Raw genomic sequence first — 21,601 nt, 5'->3', positions numbered from 1 at the left:
AAGAGGAAGGAATGAAAAAGAGCTGACGTTTCTGTTTTTCCTTCCTCCTTTTTTGCTTTGTTTACATTTTACTGTAAGTAGTTTTTGAAGATTTGCTCAATCTGAGTTGTCCTAATGAAGGGATTTGTTTCATGAGGATTTTATATGGCCAGGAAGACTACCTTTGCTTTCAACCTTGTAATTACACACAGTATATATCCTAGTAGTCCATGAGATAGACAATGTAAGTTCTTCAGACTGGATACTACTGAACCCGAAAATAAGACCCGGTCTTATAATTTTTTTGCCTCCAAAAGAGGAACTAGCTCTTATTTTGGGGAGATGTCTTACCCGCTTACCTCAGGACCGCTGCAGCCAGGCCTCCCACGCCCCGACACCTGTCGCACTGCTGCCCGAGTTGTTCTGCTTCCAAGCTGCACATCACGTGGCTCATTGCGCTGCTGCTGCCACCAGCAGGCCGCATGGCTTGTCGCACTGCTGCTTGCAGCCTCTTTCTGCGAGCAGCGGCAGTGCAAATGGCGTGACGGGTCTTGCAGTCTCCTGCTGCAAGCAGTGGTAACAACGCAATCAGCACAGCGCGCTGCCTCCAGCTGCAAGTGGTGGCAGTGGCGTGATGCGCTACATGGCATGCGGCCACAGAAGAACTCAGGCTGTGGCACAACAGGTGTCAGGACGTGGGAGGCCTGGCTGCAGCAGTCCTAAGGTAAGTGGGTGCGGGCGCATGGGGCAGCTCCACCTGAATTTGATTTTTATACATGCGCCTTGCCTCAAAACTAGAGCTTTAGGGCTTATATTGAGCAGACGTGTAAAAATCAAGCTAGGTCTTATTTTCGGGGAAACACGGTACTTTACTTGTTCCTATCTGGCTACTTGTTCAATTGCCCCATTTTCCAAAATCTAGAAATGGAGGGGATCAAGATCAAAATTAATCAGACAATTCTCTGAAATGAATTATTCAGAAAAATGTAATATACATTCCTGAGGTTTATATAGTTGCCTAAATTTAGTAGTTATGTATTGTACATGCATGCTATCCTTATATCACGTTTCTATGACTATTTATAATGAAAGCTGAAAATGATTAAGATTTCCAAATTCTGGATCATGGAAAAGTATGTGCAGTACAAAGAGAACATGCTTATTTTCCAGAAAGTGAATGCCAGAATTAGAATGATCAGTGCCAGATGGTTTGACCATCCTCCTTATTACAGCACATTAGCATCCTACTGACAGCTACCAGACAACACAGGAAATGAAAATATATTTTAAAAATGAAAAGGAAATAGCAATATATACATTGTTCTCTAAATTTACAATATTCCAAAGTATGTTTCTAATGGCCTTGTGAATAGAACAAAAATTCTAACAAGCAAACAAAAAGAATGATCCAGAAAAAAAGTAAATGAGGCACAACTGATTTTATTGCTTTTGATTTTCTGATATTGTAGTTTACATCCAACAGAGTGAAACTGACAAAAGCAGGCCATACTTTTTATTGCTATAAAAATGGTATTTAAGTAAATGAAGCTGCTCTCCCATCCTGATATTGATGCACCTAAAATGTTTTTAATATTTTGGAATTATTCATAGAAACAGCCTAAGAATGGAACCTAGGATTAGTAAAGATGCTCCACCCTTGACAGCATTCAATTATTACAGCAGCCAGCAAACGGGAACCCCCCCCTTTTTTTTTACATTCCAACAAAAGGGACAGAAATTTCCCACTATTCCACACCAGTAATTATTAAACTGTACTCCAAAATCTTAATGAATTTTTCTTGAAATGTTCAAAACACCCATGGTTTTTATCTAGCAATCATATGTAAGATTCTAGCCATAAGAAATTTACAGAGTGTTTTCCAAGAAATATACACACTTAACTGCTACAAAGCCATTTGGTCTCAAGGTAAATCCATTTTATTGTGAGAAAAGCACATTCTTCAACCTCCATGCTTAACCAAGTACAGTATTACTATAAAAGTATTGTTCTTTCATTAGCACATAACTACAGTAGTCATAACTACTGTCTAAGTATATGTATGCATTGTGAGTTTGCAATCAACAGAGGCTAGAGTACACACATGACTTCTTCACTGTCCAACCAGTAGTGCTTTGTATTTAAGTATAACTTTACATACCTCTTGAAAGATGAGCACTTTTATCTCTGGATTATAAATGGGATAATGCTCAAATTACTTTAACAAAATTTACAATCCTACACCCACTTAACAAAAAAGAAGTTCTCCCAGTGCTCTTTATTGTTGAGTAGAAATATCGACTATAAATTCAATGGTAAGTACATAAACAAGGTTATCCCTTGTGCCTTCCTATAACTATAGCTATATAACTATTACATTAATATAATTCTCCTTTAACCATTTTCGCCATTATTTTGAAGGCCCAGAATTCCCAGGATAACACATCAGATTTAAGTACCACCCTCTATTTCGCACGGACAGGAAGTTGTATTACTGATGAAGCAATTAGCTTGAATAAATGTCCATTTGCATATATGTATTGGGAAGCAAGCTTTTTGAAATGTTATGGTTAAGACCTATTTCTCTGACCAAAGATTTCATTCAAATATTTCTGTATTTATCCCTAGTTTAGATTGCAGCCAAGCAGCAAACTATTTAAAAATATTAATATTCAACTACCCGAACTCAGATTACTCTTTCTCTCTATATATGTATTACCTAAATTTGTACTAAAATGTAAATGGATCAGAATCTGAGAACAGTATTAAAAACTCTCACTGTAATCTAATACAAAGGCACATGCACCCTATTTTTTTTTAAAAAAAACACAGTATCACACTTCCAGCTATGAATCAAATATCCAAATCTAATAAATTCATGTTAAGTATGTTGACTAATGTAAAAAAATGTAATGTAAAAAAAAGGAATAAGACACTAAAAAAACATAAAATCAGGTTTTATAATACTGCAGTATACAAAATATGCAAATTGTACAAGTTGTACTAAGAGCTGGAATGTAATAAAATTCTTAAGACTATTGAAAATGAATGTGACAGAGTGGATATATTCAAATTTCATGTGCATATTACACAGAAACACACATATACATACACACACATGGAAAATTACTGCTTTTCTGCCCTTCCCCCACACAAATATATTCTGGGTTTTCTCTCTCTCTCTCTCTCTCTCTCCATGCACATTCCTACACCCATTAGGAAAACACTAGCGACAGGACACAGTACTTAAAAAGAGCAATGACTTCTTCAGTTAAGAATCGCATACACAACCCCCACAATTTTTAAAGGGTTTGTGCCTGTGTTTTAAAAGCATTAACAATGTACTCGATTTATCAGTTGACAGTGCCTGCTTTACAGGGATTAAAAGAATAGGAGTCGAATATAGCCCTTCTTCCGTAAGAAAATGAATCAAAACACTCCTCTACCACTTCTGATCTGCACATACACAACTGTATCGAATTAATATTCAGAAAGACCAGCGGCAGCAACGTGTGTCTCGAAACAAACCTTTCCTAAATATTCCCTCTGCAAATCACTAAACGTTTGGAAGCGGCTGCCGTGCGCCCTTTTAATTTTTATGGCCCTCGATACACCTCGACCCCGATCGCACACATGCTTAGGGAGTTACAGGCTCAAAAAATGGATTAAGACACGGGCAATACTGAAAGCCGTCCTGTTCCACGCAATCAAATCAGATGGGGAGAGAAAAGAGGTGTTCTGCCCATTCCTCACCATCGTAACCCCTTTCTGCCTGTCCGGGGCCTAGAAAAGGGGAAATTAGAGCGGATGTGTCACGTTGAAGCTCTCTTGTCGCCCTTTTATCCGCCCTCCTCCTTCCAGGAGCAAAGGGGGGAGTGTCTTGTTACTACCTCCACTTCGCTCTTGCCTCCCAAACCCTCGCGCGCCCCGGGCAGGCCCCGTACACGGGCAGGGGTATATTTCAGTATCTCCCCTTTCTTCTCCGGCCCTCGGAGGCTCCCACGGAAGGGAAGGGCCCGACTCGTTCCCTGGGCGAGGAGGGCCAGGGATGCGCAGCCCCGCTCCTCCCGGGGAGAGGGACGGAGTACCACCCCCCCACCACCCACCCCCGGCTTACCGACAACTCGGGGCTGCGCAACTCCCGGTGGGAGACGGTGCGGATGACGCCGGCTCTCCAACGCCCGTTCTCGGGAGGCTCGTCTCCCCCGGCGCCGACGCACAAGAAGCGCTTCCCCACCAGCTCCGGCCGCGACTCCACTATGACCGCCATGACGTCCACTGTCGCAAGGCCGCCCCCCCGCCTAGCCGACCGCCCAGGCGCGTCGCTCTACGGGTCGCCCATGTCTGGAGCACCCCCGGCGGCAGGAAGCCCAAGCGGGACGCGGGAAGGGCGACCGTGGCTGCGCGCGCGGCCGACCCCGCGTCTCCCTGGCTCCGAGCCGCGCGTCCCAAGCAGCCGCTCAGCCGCCGCCGCCGCCACCAGGCTGACACAAACACAGGGAAGGGAGGGGACAGCGGAGGGGGCGGGGGAGCCGCGCTCTGAGAGCCGCGGTGCGGCCCCGACCACTCCGCCCACATAAACCCACTGCCATGGAGACCGGCACAACGCGCCGTCTCCCTCCGCCAGACACAAACGCGCGGGTTGAGGCGGGGGGGGGGGAAGGAGAAGCGAGCTCTGCAGCTCCGGCTATCCTCGGTGGCGGCTTCTCCCGTCCTTCCTGGGGGGGTGGGTGGAGGTGGGAGGGAAAGCGAGGGCGGGGGCCCTGCCTTGGAGAAGCTCCCGTTCCAAAAATAAGGGGCTCTTCATTCCTGGGAGGGGGAGGGACGGCTCTGCCCTTGCTGTCTGAACAAGGCCAGCGAGAATGCAGCACTTCCACCGGCCTCCGCTTCCCATTCCTCGCGCGCCTTGAGCCCCTCAGGCGCCACTGGAAGCGAGCAGCTGGAAGACGGGCGGGGGATCGTTGCAGAAGAGGCCTAGGGCAACTATCTGGGATTCTTAGCCCGGAGTTGTTGGGGGGAGAGGCGATCCGTGGCACCCACAGCCGTGGTTGCCTCGTGTCGACAATAATGCAGCAGCAAGGCCCGATGGAGATAGGGGTGCTGGGGGCATTTTATTGGGCTGATGAGCTCTTTTCCTGGTTCTGCGCCTCTTTGCCTTAAGATCTATTATCATAACACAGATTACAAGCTGCTCCTTCTGCTGATAACTAATAAGTGGGGCTTATTATTATTATTGTTATCACAGGGTCGATTGGATTGTTTTATTTTTCTTCCGTGCTTTTCTCTCATCTCTGCAGGATGACTCACGATGGCTGAGATCACTCTCTCCCCCTCTCTTTCTCTTGCTGAATGAAACACCCACCCAAGGAAAATTCTACCTATCCAGAGTAATGTTTTCACACTGAACAGAGCCTTGCCATGGTTACTGCACCCTGGTGATGCTGCTGTGGCTGCTACAGTTGGAAAGACTGCATCAGCCTGGGGAAAGCAAACAAAATAATCAAGCTGGTTAACATGGTTGCTCTAGAAAGAACTGAGGCAAAATACTTCAATACTTCAAAATACTGACAGGTTGTGTTTTTGATTCCAGATAAACTGGGGAGCCAAGTCTTCCTTGGCTAAATCTTGCCAATGACCTGAGCATACCGTCACAATAAAAATAATGTACAGCCAAAGGAATTCTTAATTAGCATAAAGTATGACCTCTATGACACTGGACATCTCTATAAATCCCATTCAGTCAAAAAAAGAAGAAGCAAGTATGCAGCTGTTCCTAAGCTTTGGGCTACTCTAACGAATGCCAAACTCAGTCTTCCATGCAATCAAATGTGCAATGTTTTATCCTTTGTGTGTCAGCACATTCTAGAAAGCTCCAATTCAGCACCAGTATTGTATAAAAGAAGTACAAAGGCTGGAGCTGGGGTTGCCAAATGTCACCCAGAGATCTCTTGCAACTTTGGATTAAAGAGGAAACCCAGTAGATTCAGCTCTCACCAGTTTGCTTTCCTATAATGAATAGGAATCTAGGTTTGCTGCACAACAGGGTAAGAGAATAGGTCAGACAAAAGACAGGAGACAAAACGGGTTTACTGCTAATCATGGGAACAGAAAAAAGTATCTGAGCAATTTTGCTAAACCTGTGAACCCATGCGTAAAGGACTTCTCGACTGCATATTAGGGGAGTACATGAAATGCATTGTGGCTTGGATGTTCAACTAAATTTCTAACTGGCATATGGTCTGACTGATCTGAAACCCAAAACATTTTGGTTTATCCAGGTTTTACTGGAGACAAAATCTCTAGGGGACTTACAGGGTGAGTCGGGCAAGCCTTCCTTGCCCCTTCCTGCACCACCTGTATTCCAGTCTACCCTGTGTCATCCTTGTATTTCCTTTGAGCTGCTCTGCTTGAATTCATGAGCAGCATATCTGAACAGCCCACCCATTCCTTTCAGATCTTCACCGTGCCTTCCTTCCCCTTCGCTGACCTAGAATTCAAATGTAGCCCATCTTTCTACCTAGACTTTCAAGTGCCTTAGTTTCTTTTTTAAAATATCTGTCTGCCACCCTGAGCACACTCCCAGGTACATGCCTAGACAAAACATGTATGCACCAGCTCTGAGCACAGGCAAAGTAAGCACAATTTGGTTCACCTCAAACAAGCAAACCTGCACACAGAACATTTTGCACATCATTAGTGCGAAGGAACCCAGAGAGATCTTTTGACTTTTTCTTACAGAAAAAAATCAAAAAGCTTTAGATATCTAAAGGAATATCTCTTTAAGATTGCAAGCAGAAATGCAAAAAGCAGACAATTTAATCCCAGAGAACAATCATGCAATCAAATAAAAGAAGCTACATTTTGCAAGGGTCAGAGTAGATCAATTTCAGTATTAGGGTAAGTGGGAAAACTGTAATGCAGATGCAGTCATAAGATATGCAGATAGTACATTACGAATAACATCCTTCCCTACCCAAAATGCAGAAAGAAGGGTTCAAATTACAGTTCAACCATGGACTTAATTAGGTGGTCTTGGACAAAACAATACATTTTTCTGGCATAGTACCGAATGGGGAAAAGACAATAATGACCCGCTACAGATTATTATAAAGCTGAAGGAGCTCTTGCAGTTTGGAAATTGTGTTTGTAAAATATCCCTAGACTCTATTTGGGAGGGAAACCTATTAATCTGAATTAACAAAAAATACCAACACTAGTGTCTTATTAAAATAATATACAGATACTGTATGTTTATTAACTGCATTTAAAAGTATGGTGCTGCATACTATAAAACATAGATTAATAGAAATTATTCAAGCCTCCTGCAAGCTTATATTCTAAATTTATGTGTGTAATTTAAGTATGCTATCCGAGGCTGCCTTTTTTCTTCTACCAATCCCTCAGTCGTAACCTGTTGCATGTGGTTAGTGTACATTTTATTGTCAGAGACTAATAGGGAGTTCTATACTTGTCTACACAAATAAGCTAGTCCCACAAACTGTGAAATATACCCAAGGAACCTGTCATACAACTGAAATCTAAGTATCTGCAGAGTACCAAACTGCTGCTTGAGAAATGAATTGAATCAGAATCAAGTTGGAAGGGACCTTAGAGGTCTTATAGTCCAGCCCCCTGCTCAAGCAGGAGACCCTATAGCATCTCAGACAAGTGATTGTCCAATCTCTTCTTAAAAACCTCCAGTGATGGAGTGCCCACGATTTCTGAAGGCAAGCTGTTCCACTGGTTAATTGTCCTCACTATTAGGAAGTTTCTCCTTAAATCCAGGTTACTTTGCTCCTTGATTAGTTTCCATCTATTGTTTCTTGCCTTCTGATACTTTTGACCCTCTCCTCTTTGTGGCAGCCTCTCAAATACTGGAATACTATCATGTGCCCCTAGTCCTTTTCTCTAGACTGGCCATACCCAAATCCTGCAACTGTTCTTCATATGCTTTAGTCTCCAGGCCTTTAATCATCTTGGTTGCTCTTCTTTGCACTGTTTCCAAAGTCTCAACAGCTTTTTTGTAATGTGATGACCAAAACTGGATGCAGTATTCCAGGTGTGCCTTACTGAGACTTTATAAAGAAAGAAGCGGTACTAATACTTCACGTGATTTTGATTCTATGGCTGTGTTTATACAACCATGGATTGTATTAGCTTTTTTGGCTGCCGCCGTACACTGCTGGGTCATGTTTAAGTGATCATCCACTAGGACTCCAAGATCCCACTACATTGATCCAACTATATTGAGGTAGTCTAGTATTAGATGATCTCCAAGTTAATCATGTGCAACCCTACCTCAACCATAGGCTCTACCTCTTACTTTCCATGGCTTTAGTTGTTAGACCAGGACCTTAAGGCAGCACAGCAAAGGTTCTCTAGTCTAGACCAGTATTTTCTATACTGTAAAATAAATCTGCGAGGCAAGGTGGGATGAAGGAAAGTCAATGGCTCATTGAGTTTGATGGGGCTTTTGAACCTCAGACTTCCTAGCCCAGCACCTTAACTACTACACTATGTTAGCTATAGAATGGGTACAAAAGATCAGGAAACAGACATTAATTCATCTGATTTACGATAAGAGAGGAGAATGAAACTACGTATCTCTGGAAAAGCAGCACAGTCCATTATTAAAATTATCCCAGCTTCCTGTCTCCAAAGCACCAACGTACAAAATAGATATAATCATAGAGAAGCCTACTGTCATTTATTTAATTAGATTTTTATCATACCTTTTGCCCAGAAAATCAATGTGGTATTTCCTCCTCCAGTTTTTCCCAGGGTAGTAGGGCTGACAGGCTGAAAGTCATGTTTCCACAGCTGAGGATAGAATCAATCTAAGTTTTCCTGTTCTAGTCCAACACCTTATCCCAATGTTTCTCAATCTTGGCAACTTTTAAGATGTGTGGACTTCAGCTCCCAAAATTCTGTGAGTCACCATTCTAGAAGTTGAGGCACACACATTTTAAAATGGGCAAAGTTGAGAATCATTGCCTTCACCACTACTCCACACTTCTCTTATGACTCACAATCCTCTCTCTCTGAACCTTTGCCCAATTTGCTGTCAGTCAGCAGGACAGCCACATATTTAAAAGTTACCAAGAACAAGAATAAATTAGGAATTGTGAACGTCTATGTGGCAGCTTGTTTAGCTTTCGAAGAAAAGATCCGTTATCCTCGCAAGTAACTTTATTAGCCAATAAGGAAATAAAGGTTTATGAATATTGTTTGTTTTCTTTGTGCCAAATGGTTTTGTAATTCATCAACTACACTTGATCAAAGCACCATGTGGTCAGTGCTGTTAATAGTTTTCAACAGCATGACTCTTGAAGGCTCAAAAATAGAAACACAGCCATTAAATTACCAACATCTCAATCACAGGATCTGGAAAGGATTGATAAAATTATGCTGCCTTAGGCCAAATTCCTCTGTTTCTTCAATGATATATCAATTTTATATTAATCACCCATTCACATATCACATAAGATTATGCCTTATTATTCCTTATCCTCTATTTTCAAATAATTCACAATTTTCACCCACTGCAGGATTTCCTAATTTCACAGAAGTAGGTAAGAACATCTATTTCAGCAAAAATATAGAATGGGTAGAGATAGAATTTATCATGTTGTATTATATAAAAATATAAACATTATTTTTAGTAGCTAAAATATTTCTTGGTGCAGTTGGTGTGCTACTTATCTGATACAAGACAGTAGGAATGGCTTAAAACCCCATCTTTTTACCTAGATTTTAATATACGGCAATGTAAGGGTTTTATGCTGGTGGTCTTTAATGTTTATACTGTAGATATGTCTGCGTCTGTGTGCATCTACATGCCTATGTCTATATATGTGTATGAATATATGTGTAAGAATACAATACTATAATATAAAAGCCAGTTAGTTACTTAAAATGTAAACTGCTTAGGAAAGCCAGTTTGGTCTAGTGATTAAGATGTTAGATTAGAAGTGGAAAAAACCTAGGCACAAAGCTGGCTGCATGACCTTTGGTCTCTCTCTCTCTCTCTCTCTCTCTCTCTCTCTCTCTCTCTCTCTCTCTCTCTCTCTCTCTCTCTCTCTCTCTCTCCCCCCCCCCACCTTAGGAAGAAGGAAGCAAGGGTAGACCACTTCTGAAAAACCTTGTCAAGGAAACTGCAGAACTTGTCTAGGCAATTGCCAGGAATCAAGACTGTTCAGAGGCATGCAATAAATTAAGCAAGCTGATAAGAGTAATTTGGAAGTAGGTGGCATGTAAACACTCAAACTGCCAACATACACTGGATCATGGAGAAAGCTGGGGAGTTCCAGAAAAACATCTACGTCTGCTTCATTGACTACGCTAAAGCATTTGATTGTGTGGATCACAACAAACTGTGGCAAGTTCTTAAAGAGATGGGAGTATCAGACCATCTTATTTGTCTCTTGAGAAACCTATATACGGGTCAAGAAGCAACAGTGAGAACTGGACACCGAACCACTGATTGGTTCAAAATTGGGAAAGGAATCTGGCAATGCTGTATACTGTCACCCTGCCTACTTAACTTAGACGCAGAGCACATCATGAGAAAGGCAGGGATAGATGAATCAAAAGTTGGAATTGATTGCCGGGAGAAATATCAACAACCTAAGATATGCAGATGATACCACTCTAATGGCAGAAAGTGAGGAGGAACTAAAGAACCTCTTGTTGAGAGTGAAGAAGGAGAATGCAAAAGTTGGGTTCAAACTAAACATTAAGAAAACCAAGATCATGGCATCCGGCCCTCTCAATTCCTGGCAAATAAATGGGGAAGAAATGGAGGTAGTTACAGATTTTATTTTCCTGGGCTCCAAGACCACTGCAGATGGGGACTGCAGCCAAGAAAGTAAAAGATGCTTGCTCCAAGGGAGGAAAGCCATGGGAAATCTAGACAGCACACTAAAAAGTAGAGACATCACCCTGCTAACAAAAGTGCGTATAGTCAAGGCTATGCTCTTCCCAGTTGCAATGTATGGCTGTGAAAGTTGGACCATAAGAAAGGCTGAGCGCCAAAGAATTGAGGCCTTTGAACTATGGTGCTGGAGAAGACTCCTGTGAGTCCCTTGGACTGCAAGGCGATCAAACTGGTCAGTCCTAGTGGAAATCAACCCTGACTACTCTTTAGAAGGCCAGATCCTGAAGTTGAAACTCAAAATACTTTGGCCACCTAATGAGAAGGACTCACTGGAGAAGAGCCTAATGCTGGGAAAGGTTGAGGGCAAGAGAAGAAGGGGATGACAGAGAATGAGGTGGCTGGATGGAGTCACTGAAGCAGTAGGTGTGAGCTTAAATGGACTCCAGAAGATGGTAGAGGACAGGAAGGCCTGGAGGAACGTTGTTCATGGGGTTGTGATGGGTCAGACACAACTTTGCAACTAACAACAACAAAACATGCAAACTAAAACATTTTTGTAACATTTTGGTTTAGTACATTGGATAGATCTAGCCAATTATAGGTTATTTAAGATATTATATTTAAACCATAGGTTAGCATGATGTCCTTAGTTTGAAGCTCTCAGAAGGTTATTGGCTTCTGAATCAGTACAACAATCTGTACTGATGTCAAAGCTAATGGGATGCCCTGTGGCAAGGGAATCCCAATAATTCTCTTTTGGTTCAGATCCAGCCTCAAGACATAGGAACTTATCCTCTCATGTTCTCTTAACCCAGCCTGCTTTGCAGGATTGCGGGGGAACTGGGATATGTACAGTAGTGGCCAAAATTGTGGAAAACTTTTGGGAAAAGTGTACAGTAGAAATGCTACCTTTGGTTAAGTTTCCACCAATTTTTCTTCTAATTTCTTTATACTGTATCCTTGTTCACTTAATAATACTATTTTACATCGCTTTCTGGGCGACCAATCAACTCTTTGCACCATTACTTTAATTTTATTACGTTTCACAAGCTCACTAAATAAAGAACACAAAAAAACCCAACCAACTTGATAGTGATCACATAACACACTGAAAAATGTCCTCCTCTCAGCTTCAATACATGACATCAATAACTGAATCCTATGTGATCTCATTGCCAAAACAAGATGACACCTGATTGGCTCTCTAAACACTCATGCTCATTGGCTACAATCAGATGAAGGAAAGCTACCTGATATCAACCTAAGCAAGTTGTACTTCCTTTTTCTGGTCATTTGGCTATAACTTTTCATAGAATACAGTACAAATAATTGAACAAACTTTGTTGCATATACATTATTGATTAAATTATCTTTCTATTGATATATAATGTTATGGTAGTACTCCAAAAAAGTGATATTACCCATCAAACCTCAAAAATACTTCTCCCAAATGGTTTCCACAATTTTGGCTACTACTGTAATGATATGTATGTTGTCTTGAGCTCCTAAATGCAAAGCTAGATATAACCTCCCCCTATGTAACATTTCCAGACTTTCTTCACCTTGACTTACATTATATATCATTATTACATACAATTATAATTATATATAGCTTTGGTGTTTTATAAATCATTGCTTATGGTTTAATATTTTACAATTTACAAACAGATCTAATCTGTTTATTCCACAAACCATGACACATGAACTATTACGGTATGTTCTGTAAGCCCAGCTAATGACATTCCCAAGGCCACTTGCATACTTCCCATGCATTTAACTCCACAGTTTTGACACTGAAAATCAACATGGTCAGGATCAGAGTGCTTAAGCACAGGCTCAGAAGCAAAAAGTTGCTGCCTCCTTTACTGTTTTTTCTTCTTTTTGCATTAACAGTTTAAAGCTTGTTTACCAAGTATCCCTGATCAGACCAATTTTAAACTTCTGCAAGTAAAAGTGTGTCACCCACACTATGATGGCACAAAGAGGGGAATGATGGAAGTCAACTCCCCAGAGAAGGAAATATTAAACAGAAAAATATATTTCCTAAAAAGATATTGAAGAACCAGAAAAGCATGCCCAGTTTTCTTAATAGCTCAGGTCTCCTTACCCCAAGCAGAAAACCAGTTCTATAAACATGCAAATGTAAACCCTCAAGAAGGTTGGAGCTTAAAGCTGAGGAAGACAAAGACCCAAAATCTACATACTCCAGCCCCAGGAAAGCAGGATTTGACCTTTGGACATAATAGGATTGACCCACAACCATCAAGAATACCAGAAAGGCACACCCAGACTCAGGTTAGAATATGTGACACAGGAAATACAAAGGCTGAAACAGGAAATAACTCCAAACAAAAGAGTACAGGGGGTATAAAACCCACTCCCTACATGTGTTCAGCCCTTTTTCTGCTGGATCCATCTTTCTGTCTGGCTTTCCTCTGCAATAAACTGTAACCTTCTTCCTAAAGCAGTCGCCATGTTGTTTATCCCTGACTTGGATGGAACCATAATGAAGACTTTTCTTCCTACACAATAAAAGTCTTTTCATTTAACAAAATGGGGTGGGGTGGGGAGAGAGAAAACACACACACATATCCCACTATGGAATTCAGCTTGGGTAGAAAGTACTACTAGGAAACTATTTTTCCTTTTTTTTGGTCACCAAATCTGATTAATCCACAAATGACCTTGGAACTTTCCCTTCGCCCTTTGGGGCTAGCTCTAATGAGGATATCTGATAGTTTTTCTCCAAAGATGGAGAAAAACAGAACCTAACACATCCATAAAACCTGTCTTTAATACTAGAGAAGGCCCTAAGAAAACACGAACCTTAACAGGCTGTTGGAGAAGGAGGAAATGTTCCTGCTTTCTCCAGGCCTCCTTCACTGGGGATAATCTTTTTTGGGGGAAGGAGGACTCCAATAATACCAAATGGAGGTAATATACTAATGTAGCCATAAAGCTCAGCTACCATGGCTACAGTCTTGAAACTGAGCCATGCTGAACTCTTCCCTTCCTTTTCAGATCATGTTTCTCTTAGAAAGAAGCAACATGGGAAGTCACTTTTCCATTGCAATAGGAAAGGACTTAACTCTCTCGCTGCCTTCCTATGTGCTAAAACTATTGAAAAAGACAGTGAGAGTAATGGTTAGCGGTTAAGCTACAAAAGTAGCATCTTAACTACAAAAGTAGCATCTCAGTGAACAGAAGGAATAATGCTTGCTGCTTTTTTCTTTTTCTTAAAAAAACAACTCAACAGCTTAATGATTTGTGCTCAGGAAAAATGATCTGTAGACAACAAGACTTGCACTCAAATATACAGGTGAACTTCCCTAAGCTAGTGAAGGCTGCTATAGAGATTCCTCAAGTGTTATTGTAGCATTAACAGTTAACCTAATCTTGGGTTAATTAAAATTTGGTTTGAAACTGCAGTTCCTGGAGTCACACAATGAAGAAAATGTAAGACAAAATGAAAGGTAAGACATCTGGATTTCTTTGCTGTCTCCAGCACATTGTTCTTGATGTCCATTGAGCAAATAACATAAAAAACTCATAGACATGAAAAAAACTATTTAAAAGGAGTAGCTTTACAACATAATTTTTTTTTCCTGTTCAATCATTTGTGATTCTTCGAGCTTGCCTGGACAAGTCCTTGTAATATTTGTGGCAAAGTTTTTCAGAAGCGTTTTTGCCATTGCCTCCTTACTAGGGCTAAGTGAAAGTGACTGGCCCAAGGTCACTCAGCTGACTTTGTGCTTAAGGCAAAATTAGAACTAGTCAAAGATCCACCTAGTTTTTATGTACATCATATAAACATAAAATGCCTGTAATATTTCTGTCTGGTGGCCTTTGGAGAACAGTAAACCTATAGATCTAGAGCAGCCAGTGTGCCTGGCTGAGGAATTCTGGGAGTTGAAATCCATAAGTCATAAAAGGGCCAAGTTTAAAGACCCCTGATCTCGAGTCAGGCCTTGCACCACATTCTGCCTAAGCTACCTTAATCCAAAGCCAATGTTTTAAGTAAGGCGAGGCATATCTAAATTTGGTTCTGGTTCAAGCAACTCTTAAGTTTAACTACAGCATGGTTACCCAAATGTGGTCTCGACATGTTAAAGACAGAGCAATGTAACTTTGAATGTTGGGTGAAATCACAGGGGAGATCTCTTGCCTTCATGTTGTCTTCTTGGGGAATTTAGTTAGCTTTTCTGGGTCTGACTGAACATGACTCCTTTTCACTCTTAACCTAAGCTATGTAATGGTGCACAGGGACCAATTTAATCTCACAGTGGGAACATGTATACTTCCCAACTCAGCTGGAACCAGAGCAGGCCATCACAGAAAACTAGAAATAGCTTTATGTTGTTAGTGCTGTTTATGGCGATTTGTATTGCCTCTTACCAATCATTTCCCAGCTCTTTGATGGGACCTGATTTTAGAGAAATATATATATATATTTAATACCCTTAAAGTATATTACTTAAAATATATTATTAAATTGTGTTGAACAGATCAATTAATACTACATATTCAATTAATTTATAAATCTCATTTAAGTGGTTTTCTATTTTATGTAATAGGCACCAGAAGCAGTGCTAACAAACCAGAGCTTTGCTAGACCTGGTGGATTGCTCTGTAAAATACTAAGGGAATCAGCTGATGGTCTTTGAGAAATTTGGAAGAAATAAAGTGCCAGATGCCTGGGAAGAAGCAAAGATTCTTAGAAAGGGAAAGAAAGTTTCAGCAAAACAGAACAATACCATTTGTATCTGGGAAATGGTCTGGGCAGATGATTGACCTGTAAGCACCTTAAAAATGATGTGGTAATTACTAGAATTTGGCAAGGATTAAGAACAAATGTTGCCAATCTGAACTTAATTTTTCATTGGGTAATGCTAGAGACATAATGTAGTTTGACTTCAGAACAGCATTTGACAAAGCACCCTAAGATATGCTGGGAGTTAAATATGAGTTGGATGGCATGATAATTAAGTGAATATAAGCTGAGCTTCATTAATGTCTTCTCGTCAAATTGGAGATTGCCATCAGTTCTTAGTCCTTTACTCTTCAATATTTTTATGAAAGTGGGGAATGCTTATCAAAATGGCACATGAAGCAGAATTGGATAGAATAGCTCAGACCCTAAATGATAGAAATAAAATCCTGTTAAATAAACACTCAGTTACTCAATTTTCTAGCTTTCAGGTCTCACTGGTCTTTAAGCTAATTACCTGGACTGGGTTTAATGAAGTCAATACTGCGGACTCCAATGTGTAAAAACAACAGAATGAAATTTAACAGAAGAAAGTGCAAAGTGATTCACTAAGGCAGGGGTGTCATACTCAATTTCATTGAGGGCCGCATCAGCATTGCAGTTGCCCTCAGGGGGCCGGGTGGATATGGCCAGGGCAGGCGTGGCCTACTGGGTGGACGTGGCTAGAGTGTGTATGGCCTACTGGGTGGGCGTGGCCAGCTCTACATAGTTGGCATCAAGGGTGCCTATGGGGGCCTGGGCAGGAGTGGGACAGATCTGAGGGTCTCTGGCAGAAGGAGGATCTCTGGGCCAGGGCCAAGGCAGTGGGGGCCGTTCCCTCACTGTTTCCAGGATGGCTTCGCGGGCCGCATGAAACCACTTCGCAGGTCGCATCCGGCCCCCGGGCCTTGTGTTTGACATGTCTGCACTAAGGAAACAAACATTAAATATAGGGCTATAGGATAGGGGCTATCCTACCTGGCTTCAGTATTACTTCATTATCCAAAATATAATTTACAAATCTTTTTTTTTTTATTGAAAAGTTTTAACATACAATTTTCCTTTAAAAAACCCCTCCCCCTCCCTTCTCCCCCCTCCCTCTCCCCCCTCCCCCCCTCCCCGACTTCCCAGAGCTAAATACAAGGTATATATAAAAAGCAATCATAAACAATCATATACTAACAACTATAAACTCTAAAATCCATCACTCTCTAGCTTATATAGGATAAAACAAGCCTTAGTAATATTAAATATATATAAAGAAACTAAAATAAAAAAAGAAAAAAAAGAAAGAAGACTTATTCAAATGCTACATAAAACTTCTTAACCCTATACTTGTTCTGGATAAACTCAAATCTTGTTCTGGTCCCACTGTACCTGAAGTACTGGGTCTAGTTTAGGGTACCACATTTTTAAAAAATGTACTTATTTGTAGCCTGCATTTTTATTTTTAAAAAATAACTCAAGATCGTCAACATACCTAATACTCCTTCCTCCTATTTTCCCCATACCCACCACATGAGCTGAGCTATGCTCAGAGAGAGTGACTGGCATTTCTAGGCTGATGCCTTAATGATGTCTTAGTGATGCCAGTAGACCCAAGAAATGGCAGCAGAAGGAAACAAACACAGAAACTGGCTCTTTGAAAAAAGATTCAATGGGCTGAGCTGCTTCAAATCCCACCGGCGGTCAAACAAAAGGTCATGACATGGAAGAGAAGAAATTTAAGCTGTAGGAAGGCAGATTGTAATGAATTGTAGAAAAATTTTCTAATAGTCAAAACAGTTTGATGGCAGAACCTGTTACTAGAAGATATTTGCCTTGGATGTTTTAATTTGAATTCTTGTACTGAAAGGGTGCAGAGCCTTTCAACAAAAATAGGCAGCTTTATGGATTTATCAATAGGCTATGGGGAAGAAGAGGTCATTTGTTCTATTTTAAAGAAGGTAATGTGTTACTAAAATTGTTTTATGTCTGTGATATACCCGTGTTTTCCCCCAAATAAGACTGGGCCTTATATTTATTTTTGCTCCAAAAGACCCTTTAGGGCTTATTTTGGGGTGATATCTTATTTTTTTCATGTACAGGTGGTGGTGAGCGCGCGGGGGGCTGACGATCTTATCTGGGGCTTATTTTGGGGCTAGGGCTTATATTACGAGCACTCTGAAAAATCACGCTTGGGTTTATTTTCTGGTTAGGTCTTATTTTTGGAGAAACAGAGTATATATAACAATATATAATCTTACATTTCTTGTTCTTTATTCTTATTTTTCATTCTTTTCTGCACTTTTTGTTTTTTACTTTGTATAATTATTTATATTTTTGATGACGGGGTAAATCATACATATATTTTCTGAACGTTTTATTCTTTTTTAGTTTGCATTAATTTTTATTAAATATTACAATTACAATCAAAGTTGCTATTAAAATATATTTTAGTTAAATTTGAAGCTATGCGCAGGTCTGTGTTTTCATTTTTCGATTTCATTTTTCTTATTCGGTTTTGCTGAACTTTCTATATAGCAAAGCTCAAATAATTGTGAAATATCACAGTATTAATAACAAAAATGGCATCTAAATATTATTTGTATTAGCCCTGGCGACCACCTTTTGTAGCTATCTTTTGCTGTTATAAACTGCCCAGAATTGCTTAAGAATTACAGTCATATAAATCTTTTAAATTAAATACAGTGTAATGCATTTTTCCACAAAGGATTCAGTTACCACGGCAATAAATGCAAAAGCTAACTCTACTGGGCTTTTTCCCCATAAAGGGCAACTCTTGTGTATAAGAATGCTTTCTCTTTTAAAAACTGCTGTGTGAAAGATGTAATATCCAAGGCATAGAAACCTACGTTACAAACAAGTTTAACAACTTTGAAAACTTAAAAGTAAGGCATAATTTGTTGTTCCTTTTCTGAACAGCCAGAAATATAACACCCTTTACAGGTTCAGTTTCTATTGGGACACAGAACAAATACTGGATATTTATGCTGCCTTCAGGATAACCTGTGACAAGCACAAAGCAAAAATAATAATATCCCAAAAGCAAGTTAAATATTTAGCAGTACAGTATTCAGGAATCAAACAGCTACTTTGCAAGCCACCTTCAGACTTCATCTATTCTTTACTTCTCTGCTAATCAATCCCTAATTGTGAAGTTTGGCCTGCTTTCTGGTTCAAAGGACCCTAACACAAATATCAGTTTGTGATAGGCTATTGCCTAGTTTCAGGTTACTTCACTTTTGTTTTGCTTATGGGTGATGGATCTCCACGAAAAAATAAAAGTTGCACTAAGGTCTTGGTCTGATCCAAGTAGATAATTATCAAATTATCTCATCATATTTCACCTTGTATAATCTGCTTCCCAACTCCTATTGCTTAATTTTTTTTCCATCTTAAGTCTTGTGTGAAACATTCCCCCAACAAACTGGCTTTGCATTTCTCTCAGACCAACCACGTTGCCTTGCTATTTACATGTGAGCTCCTTTTTCCATCCATTTATGGGGAGGCATAAAAACAACCCAAGACTTTACTGCCAAAGCACACATAACTTTCATGCTCTGTTCGAGTCTCTCTGGGATATTTTTTTGTAAATAAACATTCCTAGACTAACATGGACTCCGGTCTAGTTCACCAATTTGTGTAACTAAAAGAAAAAAGTTCAGGTTTCCACACTGGAGATCAAACATTTTGCACAATCTATACAGTCAAGTCTGTCTTCTCGTATTACACAACAAATCTTATCATTCATAAACAAATGAAGGGGGTTTATTGGAATATAAGCAGCAAATAATCTACTGTCTCATCAACACAACAAGCTATGACTTTATGGGTAACTAACACACCCAGCTTTGACTCATTTAGCACATGTAGGGACACACCTGCCCCAAAGCATTCAGTAAATGCTCACAGGAAGACAAGAAAGAGATAATTGGGATCTGCTGACTCATTCCAGGGAGGATTTAGAATCAGTAGAACAGATGCTAAACTGAAATAGGGCATGGCACGCTAGTGCTAGAAAATCTGAAAACAAGGTATCTCTATACCAGGGGTGTCAAATTCGCAATGTCACGTAATGTGTCGCGATGTATTGTGACCTTTTTTCCATTGCCGGCAATGGGGTGGGTGCGGTTTCAGCATGATGCATCTGGTCCGTGGGCCGGCAGTTTGACACCCCTGCTCTATACCTATTGCTCCAGGAAGGGTGCTAATTTTATTAAGATTATATTAACATGAGATTGTATGTTATGCTGGATCAATAAGATCATGTACTAGCTTTGGTTTAACTATTATATTTTCATTTTTCCAAAGATGGTATACTAACAATCTAAACATCTTTCAACCATAAGATATCAAATTATCTTATGGTTAAGATACTGGATTAGAACTAAGAAGATCCAAATTCAAGGGATGGGATTAGAAACTCCCAGGTGACTGGGCCAGTCACTAACTCTCAGGTTAATCTTTTTTATGTGGGCTTCAATGAAAAGATAAAATAGAAGAATCTCCATATACTTAATTTAGCTCATAGAACAGGGTGTCAAACATGCAAAGGCCGCACCCACCCCAGTTCCGGCAATGCAAAAGTCACGATAGGTCATGACACGACACACAATGCAGCGAGTTTGACACCCATGTCTTAGAGGAAAGGCAAGTCGTAAATTTAATAAACAAAACAATTTTTTATCTCTGCAGATTACAATTACATCCCACTTAAGCGACTGACCTTAATGTCAAACACACCTTTTCTATTTCATTATTTTTTGTTAACTAATGTGCTTTAAAATTTAAATTATTTTACAACCTTTGCCTATTAAAGAAATTGTCTTAAGATGGATTTTCAGTTCATACCTAGAGAACTGAAATCTCAGAAACATTTTCTTTCTAGATAGCAGCATACATTTTCAAACAACTGAAGCCATCACATTTTCATTTCAAGAGGCCCTCAACCTTACAGTTGTTTGAAGCATTATTTGATGTGAGGGTTATGTATAACTATTAGATTTACCTTCAGATGCAACACACCCTAGTAATTCTAAATCTAGAATTCTAATTCTAATCTTTTAGAATTCTAATCTTTTCAGGTAATTCACAGAACTACAACAAATGCAGAGGAGCCCAAAACAATTATTACAGGAAAAAACACCATTATATTTAATAAAGGAAATCTTAATTTTCATATATTCTCACATTGAAATCAATCTTCATTCTGAAACACTGTATTCTCAAATATCAACCTTCATGCTATTTAACTTCCACTCCTCTATTATTATCTGAATAGAGATGAACATTACAGGTGACAATGGAATTCCAAGATCCACTCACTAAAATTTTGAAATCTGCAGTGACTCCTAGCTTGCAGAAGACATTTAACCCTAGTTAATCTCAATTACTCAATTTCTGGCTTTCAGGTCTCACTGGTCTTTAATTACCTGGGCTGGGTTCATACAAGTCAGTACTGTAGACTGTGTATTTCAGCAAGTTGTGCAAACACAGCCTTTGAGAAACAAGATACCATCCATAAAGTACCTTCCCCTGAAGACCATTCAATATACTATCTGAAGATGGGGTTCTTTTACTGTAAGGACCATCTAAAGAGAAGGTTCCTTTAAAACTATTACAGGAATGAGAGAATCAAAATTATTAGCTCAGCCATGTGAGGCCTATCTGACCTTGGCTGATTCTGAAATTCTTAAATCGCATAAGTCTTGTTTAATACTTTGATAGATAGGCAATAGCAAGAAAGTAATAGGGCTATGAACTAGACCAGGGGTCTACAAACTCGGCCCTTTTATGACTCATGAACGTCAACTCCCAGAATTCCATGAGTCATAAAAGGGCCGAGTTTGAAGACCCCTGCACTAGACCGAGATTAAAAATCTCAAAAAGCAATGGTTACTGAGTATTACGAACACTGCATGGATGTATCCAGAAGGTCACCTGGATATGAACCTACCTCAAGTCTTTCTCCTTTTTACCTCCACTACCCTTATTTTCT

At 40.1% G+C, this 21,601-nt stretch overlaps 1 protein-coding gene across 8 annotated transcripts in view; it reads right to left on the bottom strand.

The window, feature by feature from the left end:
* Positions 1–4,390, bottom strand: part of JMJD1C (jumonji domain containing 1C) — a 138,005-nt gene extending 133,615 nt beyond the window's left edge. For 2 of the 8 annotated variants that reach the window (XR_014492749.1, XR_014492750.1), the window contains exon 1: positions 4,095–4,390. Coding sequence is in view for 6 of the 8 variants with exons in the window: in XM_083364615.1 (XP_083220741.1) it covers positions 4,095–4,247 (153 nt within the window). In the remaining 2 variants the exon portion in view is untranslated. The remainder of the gene's footprint in view (positions 1–4,094) is intronic. The other 6 variants (XM_083364615.1, XM_083364614.1, XM_083364611.1 and 3 more) reach the window with 3 other exon arrangements.
* Between the last annotated feature and the right edge of the window lie 17,211 nt (positions 4,391–21,601).

Source organism: Vipera ursinii (assembly GCF_947247035.1).
Source record: "Vipera ursinii genome assembly, chromosome: 5".
Taxonomy (NCBI): Eukaryota; Metazoa; Chordata; class Lepidosauria; order Squamata; family Viperidae; genus Vipera; species Vipera ursinii.
Note: the sequence above shows the minus strand (reverse complement) of the source record. Positions and strands in the feature narration are given on the sequence as shown.